At 34.4% G+C, this 25,011-nt stretch overlaps 1 protein-coding gene across 1 annotated transcript; it reads right to left on the bottom strand.

Annotated features, from left to right (window-relative positions):
* Positions 1-4,255: 4,255 nt before the first annotated feature.
* LOC118928676 (UDP-glucuronosyltransferase 2B31-like) lies at positions 4,256-24,738 on the bottom strand. Its single transcript, XM_036918139.2, has 6 exons — positions 23,882-24,738; positions 19,878-20,026; positions 14,535-14,666; positions 12,511-12,598; positions 8,394-8,613; positions 4,256-4,828 (listed from the first exon to the last, which is right to left on the bottom strand). The coding sequence occupies exons 1-6, from the start codon at positions 24,648-24,650 to the stop codon at positions 4,549-4,551; spliced, it is 1,638 nt and encodes a 545-aa protein (XP_036774034.2). The 5' UTR covers positions 24,651-24,738; the 3' UTR covers positions 4,256-4,548.
* Between the last annotated feature and the right edge of the window lie 273 nt (positions 24,739-25,011).

The following is a 25,011-nucleotide window of genomic DNA, read 5'->3' as shown; positions in this document are numbered from 1 at the left end:
GCCTTATAAATAATTTTCATTACTTATGCTTGCTTCACATGGGAGCTGATCCATTGAGCGAGTAATGCTGTCATTCAGGAAGTGGGGTGTTCAGGTGTTCTTTGCAATTCTTTCTACATTCTGCTGGGTGTTCTTGAATATATTCAATTAAAGGGCAATCCTGGAGTTATCTGTACTTTATGCGTTAGATAATTTCAATTTAAGAACCAAGAAGATATGTGAAAAGTATGGAAAGTATCCATGGTTGGAGTTATAGTCTTTTATGTCTTCTTTATTATTATTTTTACCTAATTGTCTGTAGAATGATGCAAAATGTCAATTAACTAGTGCCAAGGGGATGGGTGAAGGGGAAATAACTGTTTATTGGGTATACAGTTTGTTTTCTGGGTGATGAAAATGCTCTGGGCCCAGATAGGTGTCACAGTTGCACATCATTGTGAAAGTATGAAATACAACTAAACTGTACATGTTATAATGGTTCAAAAGGTGAATTTTATGTTATATATCTTTTAGCTTAATGGTAAAAACACAAATGGCCCTCCAGATGTGGCCATAGTTTGTTAGCCCGTTGTTTGTACCGTAGATTTTTTTCATACGTATTTAACTTCTGTGAATTTAAGAGGAAATTTTATTATTATTACCATTTACATTTGAAACATATTGCATTTAAAATATATTAACTTACATGAAGACTAAAATCATTGTGGAAACTTTTCTATTCATTTAAATGATAGTAGTTAATGCAAATTACATATTGGTTTTATAGCAACTGGTTTTCATGCTTTACAAGGTTAACACACTCATCTTTTCAGCAGGCCCATGAGGTGCCCAGTACAGTTACTTTATGTCCATTTCACTGGTGGGTAAGCTGGGGCCTAGGGCAGTGAGCTGACTAGCCTAAGGCCACATCACTCCATAGTGGGTTTCAGGAACTTGCACCCAGCTTCCTGGGTCCAGACATCAAGCTCTTAACCACCATGCTATGGTGACTCCCTTTTCTGGGTTACAGTTATTTACAAAATGTAACATTTACATTCCCATTTATGTACCTATATCTTAATTGAAATATTATTACAAAGATGTAATTAAAAACATATTTTAGAAGAAATATTTTCTCCCTATTTTTTACTGCATAAAATGGCCCTTAAATGTAGGGGCTTAGAACAAGTATACTCATTTGATTTTTCTCTCTCATAGTTCTGGGTGTTGGCTGGGTGCAGACATGGTTTCTCAGGTGGTTACAGCCATATGGTGGTTGGGACATATCGGGTAATCATCGGAAGGACATATCTGGTGATTGGCTGGAGAAAACTCAAACTTCTGGAGGCTGGAACAACTGGCACTCCTTAGGCATATCTGTGTATCTCTCCTCCAATGGTCTGTTTACCCTGGACACTTTGGGTATGGTACAGGGCTCCATGGTGAGCAGGGAGACCACTCCCTGAGAGAGAATGACAGAAAAAGAACCAGAGACACCCACAGAGACAGAGAGAAAGAGGTGCTGCATCCTGGAACTGAGCCTTGGAAGTTAAGCTGCAGCACTTATACCACATTCTTTTTGTGAGACTGCAACAAGTCTTACTAAAGTTCAAGAAGGGGAAATTATTTGATGGGAGGTTATCAAAGTATTTTAGTCATCACACAAAGCCATCACATATACAAGCTTTAAGGAAACCACAAGAAGTCCTTCAGCTATTGTAAAATTCATTAAATATTGTTATTAAAACCATAGTAAAGTCATAAAATTTGCATGAGGGAAGATTTTTTAAACTACTGACATAATAAATACATGTAATATATTTATTTACAATATTTTGAATATGAAATAGGTATCCTCAAAAAAGGCCTCAATTTCTTAGATAGTATACCAGATTTCTCATCAGTTCAAGTGTTCCAAATGAAACTAATATGTTGATAACATGATATCAAAATCTTAGAACTTGATATCTTGAATCCATGTTTATTTCACTAGTTATTTTTTTATAAACCACATTATTAATAAACAGAAACCTACTGCAAAAGTTCAAATAATGAAGTATATGGAATAAAATGTTAAAATCTCATCATTGGAAATTCCATGTATGCTTCCAGATCTTTCCTTCTATGGTCATATAAATTCACATATACATATTTATTTCTATTTCCAAAAATAAGAGTGCCATGACTATAATTTCTGGAACTTGTTCACAATAATGTGACATGGAGAGCATGCAACAATTTGCCTATAATCTTTTCCTAATGGCTATATAATTTATACATATGTTTGACATAAGTATGTTCCCTGATAGCCATGTAAGTGCTAGCAGGAACATTCTGAATATAATTATGAACATGTGCAAGTATTTCTATGTGACATATCCCTGGATGTAGAATTGCAATGTCAAATGGTATGTTTAAATTTTATTTAAAGGGCTTTTCCATATTATACTTCCTCAAAAAGAGTTGTACCAGATATTTGCTTGGCAAGTCATCTATAGAAAAATTATTTATTGACTTATATTCCATTTCCCAAAGCACCAATGACATTTGTCATCTTTTATATATGTTATTAGCCATTTTGCTTATGTGAATATCCTCTTCATGTCCTTCACCTATTTTCATATTGGTTGCTTGTATCTTTATCAGAGATTTGAAGTAGTTCTCACTATGCAATGTATAACAATCCCTCTCCTGTTATATGTGCTTCAGGGTGGATTTGAGGAAAATTATTTGAGTGTATATGCATGATTAAACAATATCAATTATGGTACTATATAAGTTATGTGGTGTTAAAAAATGTCAATTATTGAGAATTTGCATGGAAAATCCTTTGGTAAATTTCTCCTATGATTCCCTAAGAATCCAAGTTTTAACTTAAAAAAAAATAAATTCATGGCTTAGGCTAGAGAATGTTTGTTGTAAGACTTGGATTGTGTCTTCTTGACCAGCAGGGAGGTGTGCTTCTCCTGACCAGGAACACTTTGATCATAAAGTGAGTCCCTCTTGTGTAGTTTTTAGGAGGATCTTTAGATTCCTTTCATTTGACAATACTCTATGAAATTAACATAATTTTCATATTTGTCTTATTGTTATTGATTATGTCAGTTATAATGTGCCTAGGTTTAAATAAAATAATTATTATTTTCTGTCATGACAAAGGACTTAATGTTTACACATAAGAGCTGTGGGAGGAATGGGGCCTTGGGCTCCTGAGAAAAGAGACAAAAGCATGAGAAAGGCTCGTCTAAGTATGGTGAAGTAGAATTACAGGCATTATTTCAAACTTCAACAAGCATATTGAATTTCATACCATATCTGTAATCAGATAAGCAGTACTACATGTTGTTTTAAAAGAAGCAGACATGTATCTGTTCATGTACTTTTGAAAATAATGAAAATTCGTGAAGTCCCTTTAAGGTGCAGGTTTAATAATCTACGTTTGAGACCTTTCATCCATTATCTAAGGCTGAATGTGAGAGTGAAAGCAACCAAGTGAATATTATTAAAGATCATGAGGAAAAGAAAATTAGGTCATGAAATCAAAGACTTTCACATTGCTTAATTGTATGGTAGGAAGCTATGGGGAAAATGGAAGTTTTCAAGCAGAATTTCCCACCTGGCCTTGATAGTAGTATGCATATAAGGATCTATTTGCACATCAATGTAATGTTTACCTCTGTGGTCCCTCGTGGCTGGCCTGGAGCAAGGGGTGGAGAGAAAACGACCATTCGCTTCTCCCCTCCTTTCCTGGGGTGTAATTGGTCAGATGCCCATCAGTCACCAGACACCCACCCATGGAGTTCCTCCCTGAAGAAGCAGGGCTATGCGGAGCACACAACCTGGTCACAGGGATGGGGGAACTAGCTTGCTAATGGGGCCCGAGATGGAGGATTTGGGGGAGTTCTGTGAGAGAGACTGAGCAATGACAAATAAAAACCCTTTCCCCTTCCCCTTTCTTCATTCTCAGCAGGTTCATAAAGAACTTGCCCAGGGTCGGGGACCACCTTCATCTTAGAGCCACAGAAGCAGGTTGCAGTTGTTATGTTTCTAATTCTACAAACATTCCTCTGGAATTGATTTAAACTACATGAAGGCAAATAGCTTGACATGTTTTTAGTTAAGTAGTGTTGCTGAGGACAGATGCACAATAAAAATGATTAATTATTGAATTCTACTTATTGAACACTTACTTTCCTTTGCAAAAGATAAAGTTCTGTACCAAAAGGAAATTAAAATATTCTGAATTTTTGCACAATATACTTATATTATGAATAAGGCTTTTGTGTCCATGTGCGTGGCAGGAAACACAGTTAAGTTCACTTTTGTTGGTATACCTTTCGAATTAGAAAAATAGTTTTATTTTATGTCAGTTTTCTTCTCTTTAGCATGACGTATTTCTAACTCTTAAACAAGTAGTAAATACCTTGAAAACAAATTTGATCTGATAAGCTAAATTGCAAAAAGTCGTTTTATCACAGGAGGAAGGGAACCTTACATCGCAGCTTCTTGCTGGAATAAACTGGAGGAGGCCCATCTGTGAGTCATCCCAGCTTCTGGTCTCAGAAACAACTACTCCTTTTTTTCCTTCATTCCTTTTTTAGCAAACTTCTGGCAACAAAACAGATAACATTTTGTGATGGCAAACAGAGCAGTGGCCACACAGGCCAGCAGGAACCCAATCACATCCAGGGAGTGGTACTGGAACCAGGTGAGGTCATGGGAGGCTGGCTGCAGGTGCCTGGCTCCTTTGTGGCGCATGACAAACTCAATCCAGAAGACCGCTCGGTCGAGAGGTTTCATTGGCTGGTCATGATGAATTCTTGATAATTTCATAGCATTCTCTTTATATCTGAAGAGGAAATACAAAGATAGCAACATGGAAAGGAAGTTAATTTGCCTAAGCATATCATCCCCATGAAAGGTTTTTGAAAAGTGTCTTATGAGTGATTCAAAATAAGTATTTTAAAATTGCAGAAGCACTACATTTTTAAATTGGGTTTGGCTTTCAAATTGGAATTTTCTGATTGACAATTAAAAAGTGAAGACAAAATTAAGATGGGATAAATTAATCTTTTCTAGCAGAGGTAATGAAGAATGAGATGGTGAAAGTGCACTGTTATGATGGTCCTCATGGAGCATTTAACATGAATTGTGTCTTGATGGGTGAAATGATTCTTCACCAGTCCCTGTGCTTCCACTCTTCTCTTCTACCCCTTCTCTTTATTTTCCATCCTGTAGACAGTAGGCTCTTTGAAATAGATATCAGATTATGATGCTCTTTGCTAAAGTTTCCATATGACCTTTCATCACACTTAGAATAAATTCCAAATCTGTTCTTGGCCTACAGGACCTTACATGGGCAGACTCTGGCAACCTCTTCTCCTATCCTTTGGTCCACACACACACTCCTCTGGGCATTTTGGCCTTCTCACTGTGCCACTCTGTGACAGCAAACCTAGGTTTTCTTCTATTTGTGTGTGTGTGTGGTCTTTTTTTTTCTACTTGATTCCCAGAGTTTTTAAAATGCATTTTATTTTATATAATAAACATGTAAGTATGAAATACATAAGAAAAATGTGCATAAGCCTAATTGCTCAAAATTTCAGAATTGGCTAGAAAATTATTGTGAAGTGAATTTTCTAATGTTTCTGTTATTCAGATATTGAAATATGATATCACAAGCTACTCAGAAGCACCCTGATTTCCTTGATCCTTTCAATAACTACTATCTTCCCTGAATTAATGGGTATCCTAAATTTTAGCACCATAAATTACTTTCTTTTATTTATATTTTGGAATCATGTAGTAGTACTGATTTCCTTTTGTCTTGTGTGTGTCACCTGTTGGTTAATTCCATTGTTGTATAGTATTCCTTTGCCTGGCCAATCCACCTATAGTCTCTTGACTTAATGAACAACAGACATTTGTGTTAATAATTTTTTGGCCATTATTACTAATTATTATTACTATACTATTTATTAATAAAAATCTTACATAAATCTTTTGGTTTACATTTTTTTACCATTCTATGTATATATCCAGAAGTGGAGTTGCTTAGAAAAAGGCATATTTATGATTATGATTTCTTTATTGACTCTGAATAATGTAGGAGTATACTGATTTCCAAAATTTTGAGATGTCTCAGCTATCTTTCTTTCTGGTGATTTCAAAGTGAATTCTAGTAAGGTGTACAATATACTCTTTCTGATTTGTATATTTCAAATTACTGAGTCTTCGTGTAATGGTCAATTCCAGTATCTATTCCAATCTTGAAAAAATGTGTATTTTCTTTTGTTTTTTTCTATTTCTATACCTATATATATCTCAAAAAGTTTACATTTTTAAATTGTGTTCTTCAAAACTTTCAAATACTTTTCCATTATTTTGTCATTTCTTTTCTGTTTTTAAGGAAGGTGTTTAGAAACTATTATGATTATACATTTTTATATTAGTTTTTTCTTTTGTTGACTTTTGCTTTATTTGGGGTTTTATTAGTAGGTGTTATCAATTGATAAATTATATTGCTTTGAAATACTTATCTATTTATTATTATGAAATATTTATTTTTACTTTTAGTAGTGCTTCTGCACTGTGATGTCTGATATTATTATAGGTTTAACATCTTTGTATGATTACTGGCTGCAATAGATCTTTTCCTACCTTCACATTTATAATCTTTTACACTTCTATTTAAGCATATATTATAAACTGTATATATAGGTTTTAAGATTATGTCTGACAATTTTAAATTCTCTTTAAATGATTTAGCCTGTTTAGATTTAATGTAAGTACTGACATATTTACATTCTCATTTACCAGTTTATTCTGTATTTCTTCTTAATTTGTCCAACGTTCCTCATGTTTATTTTTCTATTATTTCTTGCCTATTTAAAAGTATTTTATCTTCAATTATTCTACCATTTTCTTGATAGTATACATTTTTTGAGCATTTCTTACGTGTTAACTTCTAATACAATAAATGCTGAATTGATGGTTGTCATGCTAGGCACTACAGATTCTACCACCTTATTTTTTCCCATAATATGGAAGAGTTTACTATACATATTATCATATTTTAAAAGTTTTATGCTTCAAAGGACACAATTAAGTAATTGAGAAACCAAACTCTCCAGAACGAGTGAAAATATTAATAAATCATATATATGATAAAATACTTGTATCATAGTACATAAGGAATTAATTTTATTCAAAAATAAGACCACCAAATTCAAAACTTCTCCAAGTATTGGAACAGACCTTTTTCTAAAGAGAATATATGAATGGCCAATAAGCAGATGAAAAGATGTTCAATAGCCTTTGCTATAAGGGAGATGCAAATCAAGAACACAAGGAGAGAACACTCAACCAACTACAATGGCTATAATAATAATAATAATAATAAATAGTTGATAACAAGTGTTGACAAAGTAAGAATCTCTCACACAAAGCTGATGGGAATGTGAAATGGCACACCTTCTTTTGACATCAATTTGGCAGTTCCTCAAAGAGTTACCAACTATGACCTAGCAATTCTACTCCTAAATATCCAGCCAAAAGAAATGAAAAATATATGTTCACACAAAAATTCATATACCAATGTTCATAATAGCCACATGGGGAAACAGTCAAAATGTTCATGAACTGAAAAGTGGATAAATAAATGTAGCATACTCATATCCTGGAATATTACTCAGCAATATAGAACTACCACATGGATGAAACTGAAAAGCATGGTAAGTGAAAAGAAGTAGTTGAAAAATACCATATATTTTTGTTTCCATTTGTATGAAATGTTCAGAATATGGTAGTTTATAACTGTAAGAAAGTACAATAATGGTTGGCTAAGGCAGGGAGAGTGGAGAGTGACTTCTAAGGCACCTGAGATTTCTTTTTGGATTAATGAAAATGTCCCAAATTTAGATTATGATGATGGTTTCATAACTTTGTAACACATAACATATATATTACACATAAACATGGAATTTTATGCTATGTAAATCACATATCATTATAAAATACATTAAAATAATGGTAAAAGTTATTCAGTAAAAAAGATTTATAAGTTCATAACGTTTTGGTATTGAATTGGTATGTTTTATATAACTTGAAGTTCTTCATTCTTTCATTCTGGATTCTATATTGTTTAAAAAGTTTCTTTTTACAATTACCTGTATAACTTCTGCATTTGCTTGCGTAGAAAATTTTTGCACTCATTGGTTACTCATTAAATCATGGGCTTAAAATGCAACTTTGAAATAAATGTCTTGTTGAAAATTAAAGCAGTTTTAAGATGGGTGAAATCATGTTAAAAGTTTCAAAATTTGCCTCTTAAATATGAGATGAAACTCATGCTCACTCTTGACAAAATAACCTGGCTATATATATTATGTATTTTTAAAAATTGCGGTACTCACAAAGGGTCATTAATGACTCTCTTCAATGCACGGAGCAAATCTGTACTAGACAGTGTACCCAAATCCAGTCTGACAGCTGCTCCTTTGACCTTCAAGTGAGCGATGTTATCAGGTTGATCTGCAAACAACGGAATGCCCACCATCGGGATCCCGTGGTAGATTGCCTCATAGATGCCATTGGCTCCACCATGAGTTACGAAGGCCTTGGTCTTTGGATGACCTAGGATTAGGTGAATTTCAGCAAATTATTAATTATGAATCTTAGAAATAAAATGAGACTTGGACAGTAGAAGACACTGAAAGAGGCAGTGTGGTCTAGATCATAGGTTTTCATACAGAGGAAAGGGCACTAAAATATTTTTCAAAACTTCGAACAAGAAGCATGAAAGTCTGCTGAAAGATAAATGAAGATTGGTGTGGCACATGTGACTAAAAAATGAATACAAGATTGTGGTGGACAAGCTGAAAGAGAACATTTCAGATTTAAGAAGTGTGCAGAGAAAAAAGGAGAAGGCACATTAGGACATATTCTCTTAAAGAAATAGTGAAGCCACTGAGTCTTACATACAGGGTGTCAAAGCAGCTGGAAAAGTGAGAGTGATGGCTCTGGAATCAGAGGAAGGAAAAGCTGCACTTTAATCTGAAATGTGTTATATCTTCATGAAGATTATTGATATTTTCCTATAGAAAATGGAGAATCACAAATAGTAAAGGAGGTTTTCATTTTTCATGACCCTAAATTCCCACATAGAAGGGGAAAAGATAGACACAATGTGGGAGAACTAGGAGTCAGGGCAAAGATCCAAGTAACTATTGAAAAATTCTCTGATCCTAGCCAGACTTATCAAGAAAAAAAGAGTCTACACACATAAACAGAATCAGAAATGAGAAAGGAAAAATCACTACAGACAACAAAGAAATACAAAGATTTATGAGAGAATACTATGAAAAAATACATGCTAGCTAACAAACTGGATGACTTAGTAGAAATGGACAACTTTCTAGAAAAATACAACCTTCCAAGGCTGACCCAGGAAGAAACAGAAAATCTGAATACACCAATTAACAGCAAGGGAATTAAATTAGTAATCAAAAACCTACATAAGAACAAACCCCTCTACCAGATGGTTTCACTGCTGAATTTTATCAAACATTTAGTGATGACCTAATACACAGCCTCCTTAAAGCTTTCCAAAAAGTAGAAGAGAAGGTTATACTCTCAAACTCATTCTACGAGGCCAGCATCACTCTAAAAAAAGATCAGGCAAAGACACCACACAAATAAAGAAACTTATAGACCAAAATCTCTGATGAACATACATGCAAAAATACTGAAAAAATATAAGCAAATCAAATTGAAAATTCATCAAAAAGATCATCTATCATTATAAAGTAGGATTTATTCCAGGGATGCAAGGATGGTATAACATTAAAAAATCCATCAACATCATCCACCGCATTAACAAAAAGAATTTCACAAACCACAGGATCATCTCCCTAGATGCTGAAAAAGCATTAGACAAAATTCAACATTCATTCATGATAAAAACTCTCAACAAAATGGGTATAGAGGGCAAGTACTTCAACATAATAAAGGCCATATATGACAAACCCACAGACAATATTATACTTTAAAGTGAGAGGCTGAATGCTTTTCTCTTAAGATCAGGAACAAGACAAGAATGCCCACTCTCCCCACTTTTATTCAACATAGTTCTGGAGGTCCTAGCCATGGCAATCATACAAGACAAAGAAATAAAAGGCATCCAGACTGTCAAGGAAGAAGTTAAACAGTCCCTGTTTGCTGATGACATGATATTTTACATAAAAATCCTAGAAAATCCATCCAAAACTACTAGATCTAATATCTGAATTCAGAAAAGTTGTGGGATACAAAATTAATACACAGAAATCTGTTGCATTCCTATACACGAACGAACTATCAGAAACACAAATCAGGAAAACAATTCCATTCACAGTTGCATCAAAAAGAATAAAACACCTCAGAATAAACCTAACCAAGGAAGTGAAAGTCCTATACACTAAAAACTACAAGACACTCATTAGATAAATTAAGGAAGATACCAATAAATGGAAACACATCCAATGCTCATGGATAGGAAGAACTAATATTGTCAATATATTATTGACCTGCCTAAAGCAATCAACAGATTCAATTATCATACCAATAGCATTCTTCAATGAACTGGATCAAATAGTTTTAAAATACATACAGGACCACGAAAGACACAATAGCCACAGCAATCCTGAGAAGGAACAATAAAGCAGGGGAGATTGTGCTCCCAGACTTCAAGCTACTAAACCTACAGTGATCAAGACAGTTTGGTACTGGCATAAGAACAGACCCATAGACCAATAGAACAGACTACAGAGCCCAGATATAAACCCAAGAATATATGGTCAATTAATATACGATTCAGGACCATGGATATACAATGGGGGAAATGGCAGCCTCTTCAACAAGCTAATGTGGCAAAACTGGACAGCTATATGCAAGAGAATGAAACTGGATTACTGTCTAACCCCATATACAAAAGTAAACTCAAAGTGGATCAAAGACCTGAATGTAAGTCATGAAACCATGAAACTCTTAGAAGAAACTAAAGGCAAAAATGTCTTGAATATTAGCATGAGCAACTTTTTGCAGAATGCATCTCCTTGGGCAAGGGAAACAAAATAAAAATGAACAAATGGGATTACATCATGCTAAAAAGCTTCTGTACAGCAAAGGACACTATCAGCAGAACAAAAAGGCATGCTACAGTATGGGACAATATATTTTAAATGACATACCCAACAAGAGGTTAACATCCAAAATATATAAAGAACTCACATGCCTCAACATCCAAAAAGCAAATAACCCTATTAAAAAAGGGGTGGAGGGTATGAACAGACAATTCTCCAATGAAGTAATTCAGACAGCCAAAAGGCACATGAAAAGATGTTCTACATTACTAATTATTAGGGAAATGCAAATTAAAACCACAATGAGATGATACCTCACACCAGTTAGAATGTCCAGCATTGAAAAGAATAGGAACAAATGCTGGTGAGGAAGTGGAGAAAGGGAACCCTCCTACACTGCAGGTGGCAATGTAAACTAGTTCAACCATTGTGGAAAGCAGTATGGAGGTTCCTCAAAAAACTAAAAATAGAAATACCTTTTGACCCAGGAATTCCACTCCTAGGAATTTACCCTAAGAATGCAGTTTCCCAGTTTCCAAAGACTTATGCACCCCTATGTTTATCGGAGCACTGTTTACAATAGCCAAGAAATGGAATCAACCTCAGTGTCCATCAATAGATGAATGGATAAAGAAGATGTGGTATATGTACATAATGGAATATTATTCAGCAATAAGAAGAAAACAAATCCTACCATTTGCAACAACATGAATGGAGCTGGAGGGTATTATGCTCAGTGAAATAAGCCAGGAGGAGAAGGACAAGTACCAAATGATTTCACTCATCTGTGGAGCATAAGAACAAAGCAAAAACTGAAGGAACAATACAGCAGCAGACTCAGAATCCAGGAATGGACTAACAGTTGCCAAAGGGAAAGGGACTGGGGAGGATGGATGGGAAGGGAGGGAGAAGGGGAATAAGGCGCATGAAGATTAGCACACATAATGTGTGTGGGGGCACTGGGAGGCAGTAAAGCACAGACAATAAAAGTAGTGACTCTATAGCATCTTACTACAATAATGAATAGTGACTGTAATGGGGTATGTGGTGGGCACTTGATAATGGGGGAAATCTTGTAACCACAGTCTTGCTCATGTATTTGTATATTAATGATACCAAAATGAAAATAAATAAGTAAGTAAGTAAGTAAGTAAATAAATAAATAAATTCACTGAGAGAAATAATTACACCTGAAATGAAGGTACTATGTTTCTGGCCATAAGGAGACTGTATAATAAATTACAACTTTTATAGCTTATCCTTTTTCCACTAGGACTGGAAAACAAATATATGGAAGTTAAGTTTTGTTTTTGAGTTTTTCAGTAATTAATGCTCAGTAAATTTGTTCCCTGGTGAACTATTATCACTGGGTAGAGTTACTCTCATTTCAGAGTTTGTTTTCAATTCTTACCAAGTAGGTCATTCTGGGGGATCCACTTATACAGCCGAGTATTCTGCCCTAAGGTATCTGGTGTTTTGTCATCAAATCTCCACAGAACCTGTTCAAGTAAAGAAAATAACCATATTCTATGAGGCAAACATAGAAGGTATAGCATGTGAAAATTCTAAAGAAATTAAGAGATAATCTAGTTAAATACTTTTCATAGATACATAAGTGATAAGGACAAGTGGTGTTAAAAATGAGAACTATAAAATACTGGTATAATAGGAATACCCACAATTTGCTTTCTTATTTTATATTCAATCAGGTTATGAATGCAATCATGATGTTACACACATAGAGGTTAGGTAACTGAGATTATCAATGAGAAATCAAAGTATTTAAGACATTTTAAGGTAGTCATTATAATTGTAGTGCAAAAAAGGAGTAAGTCTCTAAGATCTACACATGTGTTTTATTTTTTATTATAATTGCTCTTATCTTTCAATGTAACAATATTTTTTGGTGTAACACACAGAAAAGAGTTCATTATATCCATTTATTCTATAAGTTAGTTTATTAGTTTTACATTACTTAATTTATGAAAAGACTAATTTTTGGAATCTACTTCTGAGAAATAAACAATTCTGTTTATTAATAATTTGTTAACACAGATAATTTCGCCGTAGTAAGTGCATCTAACTTCTTTTTGGTTGTTAATTGTTAGGCACTATTTGCAAGAAAAATTTAAAGAGGTGGTTATTTACATGAATCCAGAGTATCATTAATATTTCTAGGTGTGAAAATTATTCAAATGGAGAGAGTAGAGCCTGTCAGTACTTCATATAGGACAATACAACGGTTGCAAAAAATTCAAAGTTGTGATGATGGCAAAGTTCATTCAACTCAGTGTTCACACTTCAGTCATGTACTACAAAGCACTGACAATGTTGATTAATCTGGGACCTACAGCCAAGCGATTTCCATGCCCTGCACCAAAATAGATTGTTTTTGGAGTTCCCCATTGATCCTCATAAAATGAATTACAATTTACAGTCATAATACATATTTGCTATATGAATGTTCAAGTAACTTTAGATTCTCAGCAGAAAATTCGCCTAGGTGATAAGGAAAAGCCGTTTCAATTAGGAAAATAAAAAATAGGTCACAAATACCCCAGTAGAGCAGGTATAGTCTATACATCAGAAAACAATACATTACTGTGCTTCATGGAGAGGGGACATCTGAAACTTTCCTATGTTAAGCTTGCTTCTGGTTGGCTCCTTCACATATTCTCTTCTTCTTCGAATGGAGGAGTTGTTATTCTGATAGGTTAAAAGCAGAGTTCTTTCCAGGGCCACATGTTATTAAGCATGGGGCCACCTTTAGGGTTGACCTACTTCCCTAATTCTCGTTTACCTTCTCCCTTCACTCTGTATAGGGCCCAGTCCATCAGGGCATGTCAGTTTTACTCTCCTAAATCATCGTGGCTGGATGGTTACCTAATGCAGCTTGGTGAACCCTGGTCATCCTTTCCTGAATAGGACCCTGAAAAGCACACTGAACAGGCCTATTCCAAAATTGAGGGAAAATAAGAGAGGCCGGTATGACCTGGCAAACCTAAACTGCATGACGCCTTTCAGACTTTATCATTTTGTGCTTAATGTCACTGCTAAGATTTAACACCTTTCTGGGTACATCTGTAGTGTGTACACAACCCTCAGGAATCCTATAGGGGAACGAGGCAAGTGATAGGATAGAATTTGATGGTATCTGTACCTGCCTCCAATACCATCATAGTAGCAAAACTTCATACCACAAATCTGAAATATATATATTTGGTGATCATAATGTTAATACCAATGTTATTGTCAAAAACACCTGCAGGACTACTTTAGCATCTGCCACGAATATATCAGTTTGACCTCATACCTGACATTAACTGGAGCTATCATAAGGTTGAGGTGGCATGCAGGAAATTTCTGTAAGCAGGCCCTTTACAGAGTTGAACAGACCCATTAGTAGTTGCACACAATTAAGGCCCATTATCTAACCTTTTGTGGAATCTGGGCAAGGGCTGACGCAATCACATTGGCTCGCTCTTCTGACATGTTACTGACCATTGACCCCAGAGTAAACACCACAATACAGTTTTCCCCTGAGCTCTGGACAAACTGTTCCATTTCCTGTGGAGAAAGCATTGGTTCCATAACATAAGAGCAACAGCATAGTGAACACTATTGAAAGGACTGCTAGAAACAACTAAAGAGAGAAACCCAGTGTAATCAGGAATTATTGGTGTAGTGCCTGCTTTTTAAAATTCTGGTAGAATACACATGACATAACACTTACCGTGCTAGCTATTCCTAAGTATATGGTTCAGTAATGTGTGCATTGACATTGTTGGGGAACCAATGTGCAAACCTTTTTCATCTTGCAAAACTAGGACTCTATATTATTATATAAAAATATCCCTTTTCCCCTTCACCATCCCTGGCAACCATCATTCTAGTCTCTGAATTTATGAATTTGAGCAGTGTGGATACCTCCTATAAGTGGAAACATGCAGATTTGTCTTTTTGTGAGTGGCCCATTTCCCTCAGCATGATGTTCTCAAGCTTTTCCATGTGGAACCATGGACTTTCCTTCTACTTTATGGCTGAGCAAAATCCCATTGTGTATAAATACCACATTTTGCTTATTGAACCATCTGTCAATGGACACCTGGGTTGCTTGTACTTTTTGGCTCCTGTGAATAGTGCTGCTATAAAATGGGTGTGCAAATATCTTATTGATATCCTGATTTTAATTATCTCAGGTGTATGCCAAGACATGGAATTCCTGGACTGAATGGTAATTCTAGTTTTAATTTTTTTGAGGAAGCTCACTTATGTTTTCAGTACTGTATTTTCTTAAAAATGGACCTAACCCTTCAAATCCTTTGAAAAGATGTATGTAATACGACGTTGGTTTGCATTATTATATATATTTTTGCATGGTTTTATGTGCATGTATAAGTAAGAATGAAATAGGACAGCATTCAGTATTTTGAAGGTAACATTATTAGACAGTATTATACCAAGACTATTCATTTATAATACTACTAATTACTAATGTAGATTGTTGGGAGGAGGCCATGAAGCAGAATCTTGTTTATTCCATGCAGGTTTTCTGTTTAATTACTTTAGTTTGGCCATTAGTATTTTATTTCCCTATGAGCACTAAGCATTACGATTGGGATGACTTAATACAGTTTTCTTTCAGTTATATAATGCAAACATACACTTCATGAGAATTTCCCAAACACTCTCTCTAAATCATATAATAGCTAGAGGTTAAGAATTACTGATATTAAGGGGTCTGGTATAGTTTTCCAATTTTCACAAAATAGCCTAAATGTCCTATTTATAATACAATTACGTGTGTGTGTGTGTGTGTGTGTGTGTGTGTGTGCGTGCGTGCATTTGGGTGTGTGTATGTAGTTACATATTTGAGCGACAGTATTTCCTTTGTTAAATATGACTTCTTTTATGGTGAAAATATATTGTAAAATTGATGGCCCATTAGAATGTGTTATTCACTGCACAATGCTTCATACTGCACCTTTTCAATCTATATATTTTTGTGAGCACAATGTTAATACCAGAGTTATTGTCAGTCATAAACACCCTCTCTACCACGTTAGCACCTGCCATGCATGTGTTAGTTGGAGCTCACCCCCATGATAAATTGGAGCTATTGTAATGGTTGAGGTGTCAATCAGGAAATTTCTGTCAAAAGTTAAAGACAGGAGAAAATATTGAAAATAGGAAGAGAAAAACAACCTGGTATATATACAAGGGAACCACCATAAAACTATCAGAAGATTTTTCAGCAGAAACTTTTCATCCTAAATGAGACTGGCATGATAGATTCGAAGTACTAGAAGAATAAAATTGCCAATGAACAGCGCTCTGCCCAGAAAAATTGTCTTACATAATTGAAAGTGAAAGACAGAGGACTCCAGATAAGCAGAAGTTGAAGAAGTTCACCCGAACAGTCTCACAAGAAATGTTAAATGTAGTTCTTCAAGCTGAAATTAGAAATAAATTACAATAAAAAAGTGGAAAATTGCAAATATGTGAAGACTGAACAATATACTACTGAACAACCAATTGGTCAAAGAATAAATCAGAGAAAAAAATATCTTGAGTCAGATAAAAATGCAAATACAACATAACAAACTTTATGGGCCAGAGAAAAAACAATTCTAAGAAGAATGTTTACAATGGTACAATAAGAAAAAGAATGATCTCAAATAAATAACCTAACTTTGCATTCAAGGAACTAGAAAGAGAACTACAAACTAAGCCCAAAGTTAGAAGGAAGGAAATAACAAGTATCACACACGAAGTAGAGACTAAAACACAATAGAAAATATCCCTGGAACTAAGTGCACTTATTTTGAAAAGATAAACAAAATAGACAAACCTTCAGCTAGACATACTAGGAAACAAAGAGACAGGACTCAAACAAATTAAATTTTAAATTAGAGATAAGATATCACAACGGATAATGACAAAAATACAAAGAAGAGACATAAGAGACTACTAAAAACAATTATATAACAACAAATTTGACAATCTAGTAAAGTGGATAAATTCTTAGAAATATACAATTGACAAAGATTGAATCATAAAGAAATAGAAAATCTGAAGAGTGTTAATAGTAAGGTGAGTGAGTCAGTAATAAAAAATCCTGCAACAGAGAAAATTCCACAGCCAGATAGCTTCATGATGAACTCAACAAATATTTAAATAATAAGTGGTACCTATCCTTTTCATAAAGTTTCTTCAAAAAATAAAAGAGGAGGTAAAACAATTATTCACCCCAAGTAGGATTTATTTATTCCAGGCATGCAAGGATGGTTCAGGATCCATATATCAATGAATGTGGTACACCATGGTAACAGAATGAAGGATAAAAAATCACATCTTCCCAATAGAGGCAGAAAAAGCATTGGACAAAATCTAACATCCACTCAAGATGAAAACTAAACAACCTGGGTTTAGAGGAAACCTAGCTCATCACAATAAAGTCCATATATGAAAAGCCCACATGAAACACCATAAAAGAAGCTGGAAGTTGTTCTTCTAAGATCAGGAACAAGACAAGGATGCCCACTATTGCCAGTTTTATTCAACATAGAACTGAGAGCCCAAACTAGAGCAGTTAGGTAAGAAAAAGAAATAAAAGGCAACCAAATAGGAAAAAAACAAGTAAAACGGACTCTATTTACAAATTACATGATATTATATACATAAAACTCTAAGGACTTCACCAAAATCTGCTAGAATTAATGAAAACATATTCAGTAAAGTTCCAGGATACAAAATCAATACACAGAATTCCACTGAATATTTATACACTAACAATGAATTATCAGGAAGGAAAAAAAGCCTTTCTGGCAATGAAAGCTAAATGAACAGGTGGGAATATCTCAAGCTAAAACCTTCTGTGCAGGAAAGGAAATTTTGAAAAAAATTAAAAGACAACCTATAGAAGGGAGACAGTATTTGCAAATCATATATCTGATAGAGGGTTAATAGTCAAAATATATAAAGAACCCATAAAAATAGCACCAAATAATACAGTTGAAAAATAGGTGGAGGAACTGAATAGACATTTTCCAAAGAAGACATGTAATGGATAACAGGTACATGAAAAAGGGGCTTAACATACCTAATCATAAGATAAATGAAAATCAAAACCACAAGGATATTATTTCACACTTGTTAGAATGCCTATCATCAAAAAAGAAAAGAGAAAATAAATTTGGTGAGGATGTGGAGAAAAGGAAACTCTAGGGCACTATTGGTGTGAATGTAAAATGGTACAGGAAGTATGAAAACAGTGTGGACTTCGCTAAAAAATTAAAATAAAAACTAACATATTATCCAGTCATCCCAGTTCCGTGTACCCAAAGGAAATGAAAACAGGATATAGAAGAGATATATGCATTCCCATGTTTATTGAAACATTATCAAAACATACATGATATGGCTAAAGTCAACCTATATGTCTATAAGTGTATTATTGGATCAAGGAAATGTTATGTGCCACACACACGCGCGCACACACACACACACACACACACACACACACACACACACCCTCAAAGGAATATTATTCAGCCATGAGAAAGAAAGAAATCATGGCTTTGGTGACAACACAGATGGACCTGGAAGGCATTATGGTAAGTTGCCAGACAAAGACGAAAATTGCTTACTATTACTTATATGTGTAATCTTTACAAAAAAAATCAGACACAAAAAAAGAGAGAAGAAAAGTGGAGTTGCTTGGGACAGGAGGGTAAAGAAAGTAAGAGGTTGATTGAAGATCACAAATTTTAATCTACAATGTGAATAAGGTCTGAGGATATAATGTGTAATCTGGTGAGTATAGTTGATAACAGTGTATTACATAATTGAAATTTGCTTGGGGTAAAACTTCTATGTTCTCACACACATAAAAAAGATAAATATGTGAGATGATAGATGTGTTAATTAGGTACATGAGAGGAATCCCTTCACAGTATGTAGGTACATCAAATCACCATGATATACACCTTCTATCTCTTACAATTTTATATGTCAATAATACTTTAATAAAGCTGGTAAAAAACAATAGATTGATTTATTAGATTGAATAGAACATTTACTAATTTACCTCAGGCTTTAGATCTTGTGATAATTACCACATATAGCTAAACATTCTGTCATCAAAATCAAACTGGATTAACCCTTGAATAAGATCTTAGTTTTCTCTTGCTCTGAAATAAACATGATTTAGAGACCATGAAATAATTTAATAAAGGAGGCTTGCTGTTAAATTATGTCCTAAAGATACAGTATCAATTTAAAACATGAGATTATTGCATTCCTCCATGAGGAACATCATCCTATATGCTAACAGAATCGTTTGCAATTTTATACTATAGCAGTTTTCAGATGTGGTCAAAATTATTTGATGTTCATTAAATATTCAGAATTCATTGTCCTTGTCATATATACAGTGTACATTTTCTCTGTGCTCATTGTGTAAGTCAGCTATGATGTTGAAAACCATGTTCCCCAGGAGAGCTTTACAGAGATTTTGTCCACATATGATATATAGTAGAAATTACCTGATTTAATAGTCTAAGCCATTCCTTTAATACTGTAAGATGTCAGACCCTGGTATCTCAAATGAGGAATTGTTTAAATGCTGGAATGACAGCAAAGAAATGTTAGGTTTGGTTGCAAATATTGTTGGGCACATATTCATATTGTTGAGGAGTGGTCTTTCTTTTAAGCCAGAATACTGGTGAAATAAATGCCTCAAAACAAATACAACAAAACAAAAAAGGAATCAGTTACCTTAGGCAGAGGTTTAGCAGGTGTGCAGTGGAGGCCTCCAACATACTGAAAATTGGGTAAGAGTGGGTGAGGATATTCCAAGTCCCAATAGGTTCGAATGACCCACATATCAGCTTTCCCCATTAACTCATAAAGTGCAGTTGGTCTTCCTGAAAGGAAACAAACAAACAGAAGGTAAAGGAGATGAGAACAATGTAATGTGAATGCACTAGGGAACTTTAAGAAAGAAGTTTGGGATAATGAATCCAAAAATGTTTAAAGGTATCTGTGGTTTTAGCTAACATCATATTTAATGGCAAATAGCTGAAAGTTCTTCCTCTAAGATCAGTAACAAGGTAAGGATGCCCATGCCCACCACTTTTATTCAACATAGCCCTGAAGGTTCTATCCATAGTAATTAGATAAGAAAAGAAATAAAGGCATACATACTGATCAGGAAAAAGTACAATTGTCATTATTTGCAGAGAACATGACATTATACATAGAAAACCCTAAATACTCCACCTAAAAACTACTAGATTTAATAAATGTATTCAGTGAAGTCTCAGGATACAAAATCAATACACAGAAATCTTTTGTGTTTCTATATACAAATAATGAACTAAATGAAAGAGAAGTTGAGAAATCAGTCTCATTTTCAATTACATAAAAAATAACAAAATATAGTATTTAAAATGAATTTAATCCAGGAGGTGAAAACGTACACTCTAAAAACTATGGCACTGATGAAATAAATTGAAGGCACAAATAAATGGAAAGTTATTCCATTCTCATGGATAGGAAGAATTACTATGGTTAAAATAGCCATACTTCCCTAAGCAATCTATAGGTTCTGTGCAATTCCTATCAAAAGACCAATAGCATTTGTCACAGAACTAGAGCAGATAATCCTAAAATTTGTATGGAACTACAAAAGACCCCTAATAGGCAAAGATTGATAAAGAATTGTAGATATCATATGCCCTGCTTTCAAATAATACTTCAAAGCCACATAATCAAAACAACATTGTACTGTCACAAGAACAGGTACATAGATGAATGGGAAAGTGGAAAAGGATGGGAGCTCAGAAATAAATCCACACCTGTATGGTCAATTAATATATGACAAAGGAGGCAAAAATATTACAATGGGGAAAAGATAGGCTGTTCAATAAATGGTTTTGGGAAAACTGCGGGACTACATTCGAAAGCTGAAACTGGATTGCAGTCTTACATCATACACAAATACAAACTCTAAATAGATCAAAGACATATATCCATATATCCATATCAAAGACATGAATCCATAAATGTTCTAGAAGAAAACATAGATAGTAAATCCTTGAACATCAGTGCTAGTAATGTTTATCTGGCTACATCTCGCAGGCAAGGAAAACAACAGAAAAAATAAATAGGTGGGACTACATCAAACTAAAAAGTTCCTGTACAGTAAAGGAACCATTAACAAAATGAAAAGGCAACCTACTGTATGGGAGAATATATTTTCACATGATATATTCAATAAGTGGTTAATATCCAAAATATATATAGAAGTAATACAAGTCAACACCAGAGAAACAAAGAATCTCACTAAAATTGGGCAGAGGACCTGAGTAGACATCTTCTCAAAGAAGAAACACAGATGGTGACAGACACTTGAAAAAATGCTCATCACTTATCACCAGAGAAAAGCATATCTAAACCAAAATGATATATCACCTCATTCCAGAATGGTTAATATCAACAAGGCAAGAAATAAGGAATGTTTTCAATGATGTGGATTAAAGGGAACCTCATTCACTCCAGGTGGGTTTACAAAGTGTTGCAACCACTATAGAAGGTGGTATGGAAGTTTCTCAAAAAACTAAAAACAGAAATAAAAGCAATTCTACTTCTGGAAATTTATCTGAAGAAAACAAAATCCCTAATTCTAAAAAATATATGAACTCCTACGTTTGTTCGAAAAGATGGATGCTGCCTTTATGTCCATCAATCGATGAATGGATAAAAAGATGTGGCACACATACACAGTACAAAATTACTTAGCTACAAAAAATAAATGAAGGTGTGGCATTTGAAACAACGTGGATGGACCTAGCGCATATTATGCTAAGTGAAATAAGTCAAAGATAAATACCCTATGATTTCACTTAGATATGTTATATAAAAAACAAAAAAAACTGCAGTAATGAGCAAAACAGAAATAGACTCATGGGCACAGAGAAAAAACTGGTGGTTGCCATAGGGGAGAGTGTGTGTGTAGGGGAATTGGTGAAATACATGAAGGGGGAAAATTAGTGACAATGTTGATATCTTGGTCTCAGCAATGGTTACATGAGAGTATACTTAATGTCAAAATTCATTAAGCTGTATACTAAGACCTGTGCATTGTATTTTATATACTTAATGTAAAAATATATAAATAAAATAAGACAAACACTAAAAATATGGCTTGATAACACACATATATATTACAGAAATACACATTAAGATTTACATGTTTTATATATATGTATATACACACACACAAAGACAAAGTGTAAGACACTTTCATCACAAATAGCAGCACATCAGTACATTCACAGTCATTAGAGGTAATTAATTTTATGCCATTATAGAATTAAACATTTGTTTATAAGTTACAAAACTAACACATGCAAATTTAAACAATTTCTTCTCCTCAGTCAATTAACCCTATCACACCCATGGGAACACCTTTCCCTAGAGTACTTAGTCTAGTTTCTACAGTTTAGCAAGCTTTTTCCCTGATTCTAGGTTTTCCAAGAAAACTGTGAAGTTGTTTCCAAGAAAACTCTGGCTCACTTCTTTGCACCTATGACTGCACTGGTTCATGTTAGGAGCTTAATTTTTTTCATTAAGTAAAAATATTTGCAAATAAAATGTGGAAAAAAGTATGGAATTAGACATGACCTTAATTTTGGCCTCACCCTTAATTTTGTTCATTTTTTATTTAATGGAGAGACAGTTTTCTAAACATAGACTAATAATGTATATGTCCACCTTTTGACAAGATTTTAGGCCTTTAAAACAGATGATTTGTAGGCATTTATGAATGAATGTATAATAATTATAAACCTCAAATTATACATCTGAGTCTGGGGTAGAGTTATTATATCTCTCCATTGTGAAAGAATCCTGCTAATATAGCAAAACAGTTTAATCTTTAAATAAAGAAACTGAGGAAGAACATGTGAAAGAATATTTTCAATGTTCTGCAATAGTGGTACTAGCAAAATATAACTCCTCAATCTACATGTGTACTTTGATTAAGATTGTTAGTGAAATTTCTAGTGACTTTTCTTAAAGATGGAAAAACGTATAGTGAAATGTATATGTCAGATAGGCACAGCACAGAGGATTTTTAGGAAAGTGAAACTATTCTGTATGATATAATAGTAGTGGATACATGTCTTTATAAATTTGAGGAAACCCATAGAATGTAGAACACCAAGAATGAGCTCTATTGTAAACTATGCACTTCGCATGCTAATGTGTCAGTGAAGATCAGTCAGTTGTAACAATAGTCCCCTCTGGTGGGAGATGTTGATAATGGGGGAGTCTATGCTTGTGCTGGGGCAGGAGGTATATGGGAAATATGTACTCAGTACTGCTGTGAACTCAAAACTATTCAAAAAATGAAGTATACAATGGCTAATGATTTTGACCCCTTTTTTAATAAAAGGAGGATCAAATACCTAAATAAATTTAAAAAACAAAAAACTAAAGGATAATGCAAGCAAAGAATGGATATGTAATTGCTTCAAGAAATTCTCAGGGCTTTCTTTGATTTGTGGGTTTTGACTTCCTGGAATATCCTGTGCTAATAATGGACCCCAAGGTTCATACTGAACCTATGATATAAGCCTTCCCATAATATTTGTGAGATTGAAATATCATTTTAATTATAAAAGACAAATTCTTCTGACTTTGTATTTATACAAACTTACCTTCCAAGTTCCTAGGAAAATTGGAACTTCGTATTACCTACTAAAAGAATGACTTACCGAGTGTTTCACTGTAAAACTTATTCCACCTCTTCTCATTAAATATTTGGAACCAAAAGTCAAAATAAAGCACATATATCATATTTTTCACCCTCTCTTTGAACGTCATTTTATCACTTAATTCTGACAAAATAACAGGTACATAGGATGGAGGGAAAGGAAGGCCTCCACTGTACTTTTCAAATGTGTAGCCAGCAGTAGCACGAACTATGTACACTAAAGGTATGTTGAGTAGCTGAGCCAGCAGCTCACCGCAGGGTCCAATGGCATCTGCAAGAAAGACATCAAACCTTGATTCTTGCAGCCTTGTCATAAATTTTCTGTTTAAAACTACATCTCTACAGAGCTTTTCAATACAGTCACTATATTTTAACCCAATTTCTTGCGTTAGTGAAAAATATGTCCAAAATCTATCTTTTGGAAGGTCATATGTCCATCTACTGACCATTTGTCCAAATAAATCCTCACATTCAACCTTGGTTAAAGATGTAGGGACAATCTCAAATTTAACAGCAGGTGATTTGGTGGGATCAACAAGAATGGAGGCTGAGGATGCCAGAACAACCACTTCATGGCCTCTGTGGACAAGTTCATCCAGCATTGCCTGTATGTTGATCCAGTGGCTGTATTCTGTGGGCCACACCAGCACCTTTCCGCAGCTCCCAGAGCTGAAGTAACAAGCCAGCCGTAGCAGCAGAGGAACTGAAATCCATTTCATAGACATCCTGGTGGAGAACAACGTCCCCAAATTTCTGTCGCCTTGTAGCATTGCTGGTGCTTCTATCAGGGAGAAATCAATCAGGAAGTTAATATATAACTCCTCCTCCTCCAAGTAAATACATTATATGATCAGAGCATTTGGAGGGCAAGTGGAAAAAGCAAGAAAAGGTAGATAATCTTTCTTGTACACGAATGTGATTCATATTTTTCTTTATTATAATACCATCATCTAGCTAAGAGCCAATGACCTTGATTATGCAGGTGATCTATCTTATGTAATATATTTTAGAAGTGTTCCAAGAATGGTGGCAAGTGAAATGTGACTGTGTTTGTATTCTCCTTGAATTGAGAACTAGAGGTAAGTAAGGATAAAGCTGAATCAGAATTTCTAGGAAATGATGGTTCAAGAG

Source organism: Manis pentadactyla, chromosome 5 (assembly GCF_030020395.1).
Source record: "Manis pentadactyla isolate mManPen7 chromosome 5, mManPen7.hap1, whole genome shotgun sequence".
Classification (NCBI taxonomy): Eukaryota; Metazoa; Chordata; class Mammalia; order Pholidota; family Manidae; genus Manis; species Manis pentadactyla.
The sequence above is the reverse complement of the archived record's forward strand: the minus strand, read 5'-3'. Positions and strand labels throughout refer to the sequence as shown.